Source organism: Microtus ochrogaster (assembly GCF_000317375.1).
Source record: "Microtus ochrogaster isolate Prairie Vole_2 chromosome 14 unlocalized genomic scaffold, MicOch1.0 chr14_random_1, whole genome shotgun sequence".
Taxonomy (NCBI): domain Eukaryota; kingdom Metazoa; phylum Chordata; class Mammalia; order Rodentia; family Cricetidae; genus Microtus; species Microtus ochrogaster.
The window spans coordinates 29119850-29132452 of record NW_004949096.1 but is presented as its reverse complement, the minus strand read 5'-3'; the positions used below and the strand labels follow the sequence as shown (position 1 = coordinate 29132452).

The 12603-nt window shown below is 42.3% G+C and overlaps 1 protein-coding gene and 1 pseudogene across 6 annotated transcripts in view; both read left to right on the top strand.

Moving 5' to 3' along the window:
• Positions 1-12603, top strand: part of Znf106 (zinc finger protein 106) — a 56632-nt gene that overhangs the window by 5607 nt on the left and 38422 nt on the right. For 5 of the 6 annotated variants that reach the window (XM_013352640.2, XM_026787824.1, XM_005364311.3 and 2 more), the window contains exons 2-3: positions 3278-3362; positions 8939-9000. In XM_013352640.2, the coding sequence (XP_013208094.1) occupies positions 3309-3362; positions 8939-9000 (116 nt within the window). In that variant the 5' untranslated portion in view covers positions 3278-3308. Of the gene's footprint in view, positions 1-3277; positions 3363-8938; positions 9001-12603 lie in introns of those variants that run through there. The other variant, XM_005364310.3, reaches the window with a different exon arrangement.
• LOC113457978 lies at positions 10364-11637 on the top strand (annotated as a pseudogene).

Below are 12603 nucleotides of genomic sequence, written 5' to 3'. Positions count from 1 at the left end.
TTTTTTTTTTTTTACAAAATATGTATTATACAAATACATATTATGTATTTGAGTGTGGATAGGTGCTTGTGAGTACAGTAGGTGCCTGTGGGAGCCAGAGGTTCTTGGGTCCCCGTGGAACTGAAGTTGCAGGTGATTGTGAGGTGCTTGACATGGGTACAAGGATTGAACTTGGGTACTCTTAACCGCTGAGCCATCTCTCCAGATGAGAGCTTTTGGTCAGTGACCACTGCTTCAGTCAGTTTCTGTCCCTTTTTGTCCCTCTACTCCAAGGCATTTTGATACAATCCCTCCCCCCTTTGATTAGGTTAGACCTTAGTCTACATGGATCGGGAAAATATTATAAATTTCCCACTGGCTCCTGTGGCTCCCAGGATGTGTCGTAACACGTATTGGCCAGGGGTTAGGGGGCCAGGTGTGGTAGCACATGTCTGTGCTCCCAGGCAGGGGCAGGAGGACTGGAGTTTCAGGCCAGCTTGGGCTATGTAGAGAGAGACCCTATCTTAAAAAAGAAAATACAAATACACAAAAACCACCCATAGTTTTTACACTATCAAAGCCCCTTTTGGGAAGTTGTTATTCTTTGGAGATATAGCTCAGTGGCATAGCAGGTACTCTGGCATTTGTATGACACTGGGTGCTTTAACTAGTACTGAAAAACAAAACTCTAAAGCCAAGTGTGGTGGTATACTTGTAATCCCAGCATTTGGGAGGTGGCAGCAGGAGGATCAGGAGGGCAAGATCACCTGCATAAAGAGCTCTCAGCCAGCCTGGCTACCTGAGACCCTCTCTTTTAAAAAGTTTGCTGATCAGATTCCAACCTGAGGTTCTAACCTGGGTGCTGAGATCCACAGCAGACCCCATTTCCACTCCTGTCCCAAGTGGTGCTACATGTTATCAACATCAGAATACTTAAAGTTACATTAAGTTAAAGATTTTAGTGTTCTTTTTTGCAGAAAGGGTGTTCATGTCTGAGTGCTCACTCATGGGTGGTGGTGTGCACATACGGCATGTGGAGATCTTTAGACTCCTTCTCCATGTTGGTCTTACCTTTCTGGCCTGCAGACTTCTGGAGACTGTCCTACCTCTACATCCTGTCTCCCTGTAGGGGCACCCTGTGTACCAAAGTATCATTTTTTTATTAAGACCCACTCTGTAAAGTGAGGCCCTCCCAAAAGTGTCAGCCAGCTCAGGCAACCAAGGGGTAAAGGCAAAAGTTATTCTGTTGCTTCCTGATTGTCCTGTCTTACCAGAACTCCCATTAATTTCTGTCATGGTTAAGGTGAAGAATAAGGAAATTGCCTGTAGGATTCAAGAAAGGGATTTTAACCTAATTATTACTCCTCATCTTGCCCCCCCACACACACTAAGTTAAATTAGTGTTTTACAGCAAATTGTCATTTGGAGTCTGTGTTCACTTATAAAAGTTTCTTTGGAAGCCGGGCGGTGGTGGCTCACGCCTTTAGTCCCAGCACTCGGGAGGCAGAGGCAGGCAGGCGGATCTCTGTGAGTTTGAGACCAGCCTGGTGGTCTACAAGAGCTAGTTCCAGGACAGGCTCCAAAAAACCACAGAGAAACCCTGTCTCGAAAAAAAACAACAACAACAAAAGTTTCTTTGGGTGACAGTGTTTTAAATACAGTTCTAAACACTAAGAAGTGTTTTCAACTAGAGCCACTAGATAAATATTTGGAGGATATTCTTTTTTTTCTTTTTGTTTGTCTTTGAGATAGGGTTTCTCTGTTTAACAGCCTTAACTGTCCTGGAACTAGCTCTGGTAGACCAGGCTGGTCTCAAACTCAAAGTGATCCTCCTTCTTCTGACTTCCGAGTGCTGGGATTAAAGGTGGACGCCGCCACCACCCAGCATCAGGGAGATCTTGATATTTGAAGTGGATGCCAGTGTTAGGTAGCTCAAGGGGGCCTTGAACTTGACCTAAGGGATTTACAGGTGTGTAACACAATACCTGGTTCTGGAATCTCTGAAGATTCTCAGAGTAGTTCTTTTTGGGGGTTTTCAAGACAGGTTTTCTCTGTGTAGCTCTGACTGTCCTGAAATTAGCTCTGGTGTAGACCAGGCTGGCCTTGAGTTCACAGAGATTCCCCCCTGCCTCCCAATGCTGGGATTTTAAAGGTGTGCACCACCACCGCCTGGCTTCTTGGCATAGTTCTATTCTTTGTGCAGATAGCTACCTCTTTTTTATTAATAAATTATATGGATGATTCTATGGGGCTAGTTTGTGAAGAACTGAGTGCAGGAGTGGCGGCAGGAAATGAAACCAGTGTTAGGTAAGAGGAGAAACAGATTGTAGGCATGACAAAGAGTTTTTTAATTTTCTGTGAAATGGGAAGCCACAGGAAATGACCTAGGCAAAGAAATAGCATAACTTAAATTTTTGTTTATTTGAGATATGTCTTGAGTGCTGGCCTGGAAGTCACCTGCCTCTGCTTACAAGCGCTGGGATTAAAGGTGTGTTGCACCGTGCCTGGCATAATTTAAATTTTAAATTGTCCCGTTCTGAGACACTTCAGCTGTGGTTTTCAGAGAAAACCACAAGAGAGTGAGAGTGGAAGTGGGGACTTACACCCCGAGGCTACGCTATGGTTGATGTAAGTGCCTCACCAGTGAGATGTTGGATGTGTTTCAGTAGGACTGACAGCATCTGCCAGCTAGGCTGTGAAGGGGGAGTCAGGGATGGCACTTAAAGTTTGCTTGTTTGGTCAGGTATTTTGTTGTTGTTGTTGTTGCTTTTTGTTTGTTTGTTTTTCGAGGCAGGGTTCCTCTGTAGCTTTGGGACCGGTCCTAGAACTCGCTCTGTAGACCAGGCTGGCCTCAAACTCACAGTGATCCACCTGTCTCTGCCTCCCAAGTGCTGGGATTAAAGGCTTGTGCCACCACCCTCTGTTTTTCTGTTTGTTTGGTTGGTTTGCGGGGGTTGGGTTTTTGTGTGTGTGTGTGTGTTGGGTTTTTGTGTGTTTTTTTTTTGTTTGTTTGTTTGTTTTTTTATACAGGTTTTCTCTGTGTATCCTTGGCTATCCCAGAACTCACTCTGTAGACGAGGCTGGCCTTGAATTCACAGAGATCCGCCTGCTTCTGCCTCCTGAGTGCTGGAATTAAAGGCATGTGCCACCACCTTCAGCTGTTTGTTTTTCAAACTTTAGTAGATGGAAAGCTAGAATTTATATTCATTGAGATTGAAAGATTGAGAGAGTGGCAGAGTGAAAAGTGAATTAAAGATGCTATCTAGAAAGGTTACTGAATGTTTCTTCCTTGTTACAGGTTGACATTGAGTGTTTCAGATCTGGTCACTATGGTCCGAGAACGAAAATGCATCTTGTGCCACATTGTGTATGGCTCAAAAAAGGTAACGATGAAGAAAGAGCATCTGGTGCTTTGTGGAAACTTTGTTTTGAAGACATCTTAAAAATCGTTAAAACTTGATATTTAGAATTTTAAGTTGTTACAATTTTATTGTTTGTTTTGCTGTGCAATCTTAGAACTGCTATGTCCTCTGACCTCAAATGGTAGTGATCCACCTGCCTCTGTCTCCCAAAGTTTGGGAGTGCCGTCACACTGCATGTGCAGTACTGGAGAACACATCCGTGGTCTCTGCGTGTTAGGCTCATTCTACCAGCGCGTCCATTCCAGGAGGATTTTTTTATGTGTTAACCTCTACTCAGAATTTAGGGTTCTCAAGGGTATAAAGAACTTTAGCAATCAGCTAAGAGGAAATAACTTACAATTCAAGGTACTTGAGATTTTATTACTTTGTGAAATTTTCCTTTGTTGTCTACCCCAGGGACTTTAAGTGTCCTAGGCAAACACTCTGCCTTGTGAGTTATATCCTCAGTCCATGAATCATATATCTTTTGGTTCACAGATGTTTAACAAATAGTGCATTTATTATATGCATTTTATTTTTTTGTATATCCAGGCTCAAGAAAAGTATAGTCCAGCCAGGTGTATTAATACACACCTTGGGAGAAGAAGCAGGAGGCCAGTCTGGTCTACATAACTATACTTATGTAGACCAGGTATAGTATAGCAAAGGTAGTGTTAACAGTATCCAGAATGTCCACAAGGTGAAGCAAACAGCCAAAAGGGGAAAAAACAAACACCCAAACATGTGAGGAGGAGGGCTGTATGCATGTGTACAAGTGTAGACCAGGCTGAGCTTTTTTCTGTGGGTGCCAGGGATTCAAACTCAGATCTCATACTTGTGCAATAACTGTTCTTATCTGAGACATCTGCCTACTCCCTCCAAAACAAGCTTTCTTTGTTTTGTTTTGTTTTAATATTTATTTAACTTTATATGTGCATTTTGTATGAAGGTGTCAGATCTGGACCTAGAGTTATAGACAGTTGTGAGCTGCCATGTGGGTGCTGGGAATTGAACTCTGATCCTCTGGGAGAGTAACTGGTGCTCTTAACCACTGAGCCATCTTTCAAGCCCTGTTTTTTTTTAAACGGTATTTTTAGATTTATTTATTTTCTATGTATGAGTTTTTTTACCTGCATGTATGTATATGCACCATGTGCATGCCTAGTACCTGAAGGGGGGGGGTCAGAAGAGGATGTTGAGTCCTCTGCACTGGAGTTATAGGCAGTTGTGAGCTACCGTATGGGTGCTGGGAACTGAACCTGGGTCTTCTGGAAGAGTGGCTAGAGATCTGCTAAGCCATCTCACAAGCCCCACAACAAACTTTTTTTAAACTCAAAGAATTTGCTTATGCTTCAGGGAAATTGGTTACAATTTCTCACTTTTTTTGTCTTTTCTTTCTGTTTTTGGGAGGCCACTAGTTAGTTCCTGGCCGCTTAGCCTCAAAATAATTACATAGAAACTGTATTAACTAAATCACCACTTGGCCCATTAGCTCTAGTTTCTTACTGGCTACTCTTACTTATTAATTTAACCCATTTCTATTAATCTGTGTATCATCATGTAACTGTGGCTTACTGGCCAAAGTTCCGGCATCTGTCTCCAGTGTGGCTACATGACTTCTCTTCAACTCTATCCTTCTTTTTCCCAGCATTCAGCTTAGTCTTCCCCATCCAGCTCAGTTCTATCCTATCACAGGCTCAAGACAGTTTCTTTATTCATTAACCAATGGTATTCACAGCATACATACAGAGAGAAATTCCACATTGTCTTTCCTTTATTCTTTGCTTTGAAAGTAATAGTGTTTGCTTCAGGTTTTTTTTTGTTCATTTGTTTGTTTTAGGTTTTCTTCATTCTTAAAATGTATTATTGTTGTTGTTGTTGTTGTTTGGTTTTTCGGGGCAAGGTTTCTCTGTGTAGCTTTGGAGCCTGTCCTGGCACTTGTTCTATAGACCAAGCTGGCCTCAAACTCACAGAGATCTGCTTGCCTCTGCCACCCAAGTGCTGGGATTAAAGGCATGTACCACCACTGCCTGACTTCTTTTTCTTTCTTTTTTTTTCTTGAGCATTTCACTATGTAATTGACTGACTTGGAACTTGCTGTGTAGACCAGGCTAGTCTCAAACTTTCAGGGATCCTGCCTGCTTCCTGAGTACTGAGATTATAAGGTGTCATCTTGACTCGTTATTGATGGAGTTTTAAATTCTATATGCTGTCTTTAACTTGATTCAGTTTTCAGATGTGTTTTGTTCTAATTGATGATCACTTACAGCTAGAAAGGGTCACTTGTACAGCTCTGTCGAAATGAAGCTTTGTAGAGATAGAAAGGAAACAATCCAGTAAAATCACCATTTAAAGGAAGTGTTTTGGAACAGCTGTCCCCATACCACACTATAGAAGATAAAGAACAGTGTACTGTGGCATGGTTACACAGTTTCTGACAAACTGTATGTGATGAAGAAATGCATTATGTACTCATAACATGATGTTTGTGTCAGATCTTCTTGGGTTTGCATTTCACCACTTGGTTTTCACATTTACTCCTTCGGTGCTTAGCTCTGTGTGTAGGGCATAGTAAGCACTTGGGGAATACCTGGTGAATAAAGGGTTAGCTTCTCTGCATCCTTGAGTCCTTATGGAGTTAATACTCAGTGGTATTTTGTGGTTTAAGTGGGAAAGTGCTTGAGTCAACACAGAATATGGCTTGCATAACCAGTCGAGTTGTAGCTGTTTATTAACTATATAAGCAGACATTCTCTAATCATACATGAAATGTTGGCAGCCCTCTGTGCCTTTTCTTCGGGTCTTGCTGTGTAGCTGATTTTTAACTTGCTATTCTGTCTCCTGAGTGCTAAGATTATAATTGTATGCCACCATGCCCAGCTGTGTGCATGTGTTTTAGTGAGAGTTTCTGCACAGATTATTTTCTTCTACTAAAGGTAAAATGAGAGTTAGAACATTGCAAAGCTTTAATCTTTCCTTTAAACCCAAATAAACTAAGTAGGGAAGTTGTAAAGTAGTCAGAGTAGAAGAGTGGGTGAGTTTGCTGTGTCTGAACTCCAGATCTGCCTGCCTTGACCGCTTGAGTACTAACTAGGTCCAAGTGTGCACCATTGTGCCCAGCTGGATTCAAAGTGCGGAGGGCTTTTTGTTGTTTATTAAAGACTAATTATTTTATTTTCTGTCTATGGGTGTTTTTCCTGAATATACATTCTGTGGTGAATGTGTGCCTGTTGCCTACTGAGGCCAGAAGGTGGAACCAGATCCTCTGGAACTGAAACTGTAGAGAGTTGTAAGCTCCCTTGTAGGTTCTGGAATCGGAGTTCTCAGTAAGAGCAACAAGTGCTGTTGTTAACTGTTGAGCCATGTCCATAGCCTCTCAAAGTGTGTGGTTTTCAGGGGGAAAAAAACTCCATAGAGATCCTCTACTTGTTTACTTTTTAAATTTTTTGATATTTTTGTTTATTTTCTATATTAGTGTTTTTCCTGAATGTGTATCTGTGCCCCGTGTGCTTGCAGTCCCTGAGGATGCCAGAAGATGGCACCACATCCTTTGGGACTGGAGTTGCAGATGGTTGTGAGCTGCCCTGCGGTGTTGGCTAAAACCACTGAGCCAACTCTTCAGCTCCAAGAAAGAGGCTCTATTTTTTTTAATACCTATCTATAATCAACAAATGTGGGTTGTTTTTTGGTTTTGGTTTTTCATTTCTCTGTGTAACTGCTCTAGCTGTCCTGGGACTCTCTTTGGAGATTAGTTAGCCTTGGAACATGGAGATCAACCTGCCTCTGCCTCCCAAGTGCTGAGATAAAAGCCACCACTTTAATCTCAGCACTTGGGTGGCAGAGGCTGGCAGATCTCTGAGAGTTCAAGGCCAGCCTGGTCTACAGAGTAAATTCCAGGACAGACTCCAAAGCTACAGAGAAATTCTGTCTCGGGAAACTGGGGGCAGGCACGACACACGACATGCACCACCAACACCAGCCTCAGTGAATGTTTATTAACAACTTATATGCCATGCTCTGCCAAGCCTTAAATAAGAGTTGTAGCTTTGGGACTGAAGAGGTGGCCCACTCAGTAAAGTGCTTCCCATGCTAGCACGAGGTCCTGAGTCTGGATCCTTAACATACAGAAAGCCAGTGGCAGCAGCATACATTCACAATCCCAGCACAGAGACTGGCCAGCAGCTTAGCTGAACTAGCAAGCTTCAAGTTTATTAAGAGACCTCATCTCTCAGTAAGGTGGAGGGCCTGGAGAGATGGTTAAGAGTACATACTAACTACTCTTGCAGAGGACCCGAGTTTGGCTCAAGGCACCCATGTTGGGCATCTTAAATCACCTTAACTCCATTTTTTGTTTTTGTTTTTTTTCGAGACAGGGTTTCTCTGTGGCTTTGGAGCCTGTCCTGGAACTAGCTCTGTAGACCAGGTTGGTCTCGAACTCACAGAGATCCGCCTGCCTCTGCCTCCCGAGTGCTGGGATTAAAGGCGTGTACCACCATCGCCCGGCTTCACATTAACTCCAGATCTAGGGGGTGGATCCTCTAGCCTAGACAGGCACCTGCATTCACTGCATGAACACTCGTAGACAGCCACACACTTTAAAAAATGAAAGCAATCAAGAAAGATGTCAAACATTGACCTTTGACCTCTATAATCACACATAGATGTGCATGTGTATGCACACCAGCATGAACATGTATATAAACTACATATATATAAAGTTGCCAAAGTAGTTTTAAAAGCTAAGTGATTAGAAAGACTTTAAAAATCATTTTATATGTATGTGGGTCCATGTGTGTGTCTGCATGTGCATGTTTGTGCACTCGTATACCATCATGTACGTGTGAAGATAGGTTCTCTCCTTTCACCGTGTGGCCTCTGAGGCTCAAACTCAGGTCATCAGGCTCAGTGGCCAGTGTTCTAACCTGCGGAACCATCATCTTGCTTGGTCCTTGGGTTTTTCTGTGTGGTCCTGGGTGAACTAGAACTCCCTCTGTAGATGAGATTGACCTCAGACTTGCTTCCCAAGTGCTGGGATTGGTAGTGTGGTGGGTTGGTTTGGGGCTTTCCCCGAGTGCTGAGATTCCAGCGTGAGCACCACACCTGACTTCTTCCCTTCCCCAAACTCTGTATGTTCTTCGTAATGAAATAAAGTTTAACCTGCATAATCTGTCTTTTCCCTTCTAAGGCCAATGCATCTAATCATTTCTGAAAGCCACTAAAAATACCTAAAAATGACTTTTTAAAATGATAGCCAGCTAGCACTGGAGATGGAGGTAAAAGAATCAGGAATTCAAGGTCATTCTCAACTACTAATGAGTTCAGGGCCTGTCTGGGCTGAAACCCTATCCCACAAAATAAAAATAAGCATGAAATATAGCCAAATAATTATTTATTGTGGAATCACTATTGATTTTAAACTGAGAAGGGTGATCACAAAATTTTTTGGCCCAAAGAGTTTGAATCCAGATTGTTAATTGAATATCTACAGAGGAAGTCCACCCCCCAACCCTGGCAGTCCTCTTGGTTAATCTGCTTTTTTGTTGTGTTTTGTTTGGAAGGAGATGGACGAACACATGCGGAGCATGTTGCATCACAGGGAGCTTGAGAACCTGAAGGGCAGGTAATAAGAACAGCTTTCTTCCATAAGTTTGCTAATGTGGGGTCTAAGTGCTGATGGTGCCTACCTGCTTATTTTGCAATAACTCATCATGATGACTGTTGTCTGATGGCACTGAGTCATTTAGAATTAATGACAGTAGATCTTTGGCATTTAAAAGATAAACCCTGGGGGGCTGGAGAGGTGGCTCAGCAGTTAAGAGCATTGCCTGCTCTTCCAAAGGTCCTGAGTTCAATTCCCAGCTACCACATGGTGGCTCACAACCATCTGTAATGAGGTCTGGTGCCCTCTTCTGGCCTGCAGGCATGCATGTAGAGAGAATATTGTATACGTAATAAGTAAATATTAAAAAAAAAAGATAAACCCTGGTTCCTTTGTGCATCTTCTACATGGGTAGAATTCATAGCAAATCAGGCAAGTAGATTTAACAAGGTTGAGCTGGCATGAACTGGCTTTCTTACTCACAAACTAATTCCTGCATGGTGTCCTGGTAGCTAGTACTTTCTATATTTTTACTTTAGCCAAATTAATTGTATGCTATGAACCCCTAGTCTTGCTGAAATAGCTTAGGAAATTCACAACCTGCTAAGCTATGCTGAAAGTTATTACTGTCTGCAAAACCAAATAAAAGACATGAAATGTTCTGTTAATGATTTAAAGCTTAAGAGGTTTTTTTTAAAATGTATGTATGTGTATACCATATCCTTTTTTCTGTGTGTCTTCTTGACTAATGTGGATTTGAAGTATAGAGATTTGATAAAGATAACATTGTAAATCCAGAAATAGGAATTATACTTTACTCCATGAATAATAAAGTTTCTGTGACATTGCTATCTCACTATTTGATGTTAGTGTTAACTTTATTGTAAATCCTTTTTTTGTTGTTTGTTTTGTTTTGTTTTTGTTTTCTGAGACAGGGTTTCTCTGTATACCCCAGCTGTCCTGGGAACTTGCACTTATAGACCAGGTTGGTCTCAAACTCACAGAGATCCACCTGCCTCTGCCTCCCGACTGCTGGCATTAAAGGCATGTGCTACCACCACCTGGCCTTTTATTGTAAATCTTACAGGTTTATCTTGTATCTATAAATTAATGTGCTATTATTAGACTTTAGCATATTATTATCATATAAATGCTAATGATTTCATCTATCCTGGGTCTCTAATGTATAGTGGTTATGCATAGTGGCAACAAAAAAAAGGGCTTCACTTAGAAAGACAAATATGATGTGTGTTTGCTTATACGTGGATCTTAGCTGTTAGGTGTTTGATAAGCAGACGACAGTGTGTAGAACCACAGAGGTCAGACCTAGAATAAGGGACTGGGTGGTACAGCTGAATCTCCTTAAGAAGAGGAAGTAGACTAGATGGCTGTGCGTAGGCAGGAGGACAGTAGTAATAAGAGGATGGGGGGGGGCAAAACAGGAGTGAGAGAGAAAACGGGACAGCTAGAACTAAGGACCACTTGAGGTGTCATATAGAAACTTCTTAAAATAGATACTTAGATGAAGACAATCTAAAGTATGTGGTTAGTTAGGAGAAAGTTCTATGAGGTACTGAGAAGATGATAGATTCTTTTGTGTTTGTGTGAAATGTTCTGTATATGTCTGTTAGGTCATTTGGTTTATGATGTAATTTAGCTACATTTCTCTGTTTTACACCAAAACTGCCCCCTTTCATAGGTCCATAGTTTGATTGCTGTTGTCCACTATAATTTCCAAAGTCATTATAGTTACCTCCACCAAAATTTCCTCCTTCATTGTAACCATCATATCCTCCACCACCACCACATCCACCACCTTGGTTTCCACAACCTGGTCCACCACCACCACAGCCTCCTCTACTGCTGTGACCAGGACCACCACCATAGTTTCCACCATCACTTCCAAATCCATTATATCCACCATCACCACCTCCATAACTACCTCTGCTGCCACCACCTCCACCAACATAGCCTCCTCTTCCACCAAACTTTCCACCATGCCCCAAATTACCTCCACCAACCTCCAAAGTTCTGCTCTCAAAATGGAGGGCATGATCCAGAGGAACCAGAGCAGTTGAGGAAACTGTTTATTGGTGGTCTGAGCTTTGAAACCACAAATGATAGCTTAAGAAAACGTTTTGAGAAATGGGGCACACTTAAAGACTGTGGTAATGAGAGATCCCCAAACAAAATGTTGCAGGGGCTTTGTTTTGTGACCTACTCTTGTGTTGAAGAGGTGGATGCTGCAGGAACCAAAGAGAGCCGTTTCTAGAGAAGATTCTGTAAAGCCTGGTGCCCATTTAACAGTGAAGAAAAACTTGGTTGGTGGTATTAAAGAGGACACAGAAGAGTATAACTTAAGAGGCTACTTTGTATGGCAAGATTGAAACCATAGAAGTTATGGAAGCCAGGCAGAGTGGGAAAAAGAGAGGATTTGTTTTTGTAACTTGTGATGATCATGACACGGTTGATAAAACTGTTGTTCAGAAAACCACACTGCTAACGGGCATGATTGTGAAGTGAAAAGGCTCTTCCTAAATGCCATCTGCTGGCACACAGAGAGGTGGTGGGGGTGGATCTTTTATGACCTTAGGTACGCTTGTGTTTGGTGCACAGGTGTTTAGAGTTGCAGTATCCTCTTCGTGGATTTTCCTTTGATGAGTATGTAGTGTCCTTCCCCATTTCTTCTGATTAGTCTTGGTTTGAAGTCTATTTTGTCGAACAATAGAACGGCTACACCAATTTGCTTTTTGAGTCCATTTGCTTGGAATATCATTTTCCTTTTACCCTGGGATGATAATCTATCTTTGATGTTAAAGTGTGTTTCTTGAATGCAGCAGCAGGATCTTGTTTTTTAACCCAGTCTGTTAGTCTGTATCTTTTTATTGGTGAGTTGAAAACATTGATGTTGACCCCATTATTTTCTGTTGTGGTGGGATTGTCATCCCCTCCCCTTTATCTGCTGGTCTGATAGTATACCTCGTGTTTTCTTGGTGTGGTTAACCACTTTAGGCATCCATTTCTTCTTTTCCTCAATGCCCGAGATTCTCCAATCCATCTCTTATATTCTGTTGGTGAAGCTGCCTCAGAAGTTTGTTTTTAAGTTCCTACTGTAATGGTCTGTCTGGACCCTTTGAGAGAAAAGCCCCGCCAACTTCCCTGTCTGCTGAGGCAAGCAGATCTTCTTCCACTTCCAGCTTTTCCTTTCGGTCTCTCTCCCAAAGAGGCAGCTTCTGACTCTCTCCCTTCTCCCCAATTCTCCCCTTTCCCCCTCCTCTCTCTTTATCTCTCTGTTTCTCTCTCTGCCTCTCTCTCTGCTTTTTTCCCTTCTCCCCTTTCCCTCTTTCCTGTTGAAATACCGGCACCCGGCCGCCCGCACGGCTAGCTTTACCCAAAATAATTACATGGAAACTGTATTCTTTTAAACACTGCCTGGCCTCCTATTGGCTAGCTCTTTCATATCTATCTAAGCCATTTCTAATATCCCTGTAACACCACGAGGTGTCTTACCAGGGAAGATCTTAACCTGCGTCTGTGTCCGGTAGGAGAATCATGGCGACTCACTGACTCAGCTTCTCTCTCCCAGCATTCTGTTCTGTTTACTCCTCCCACCTATGTTTTAAC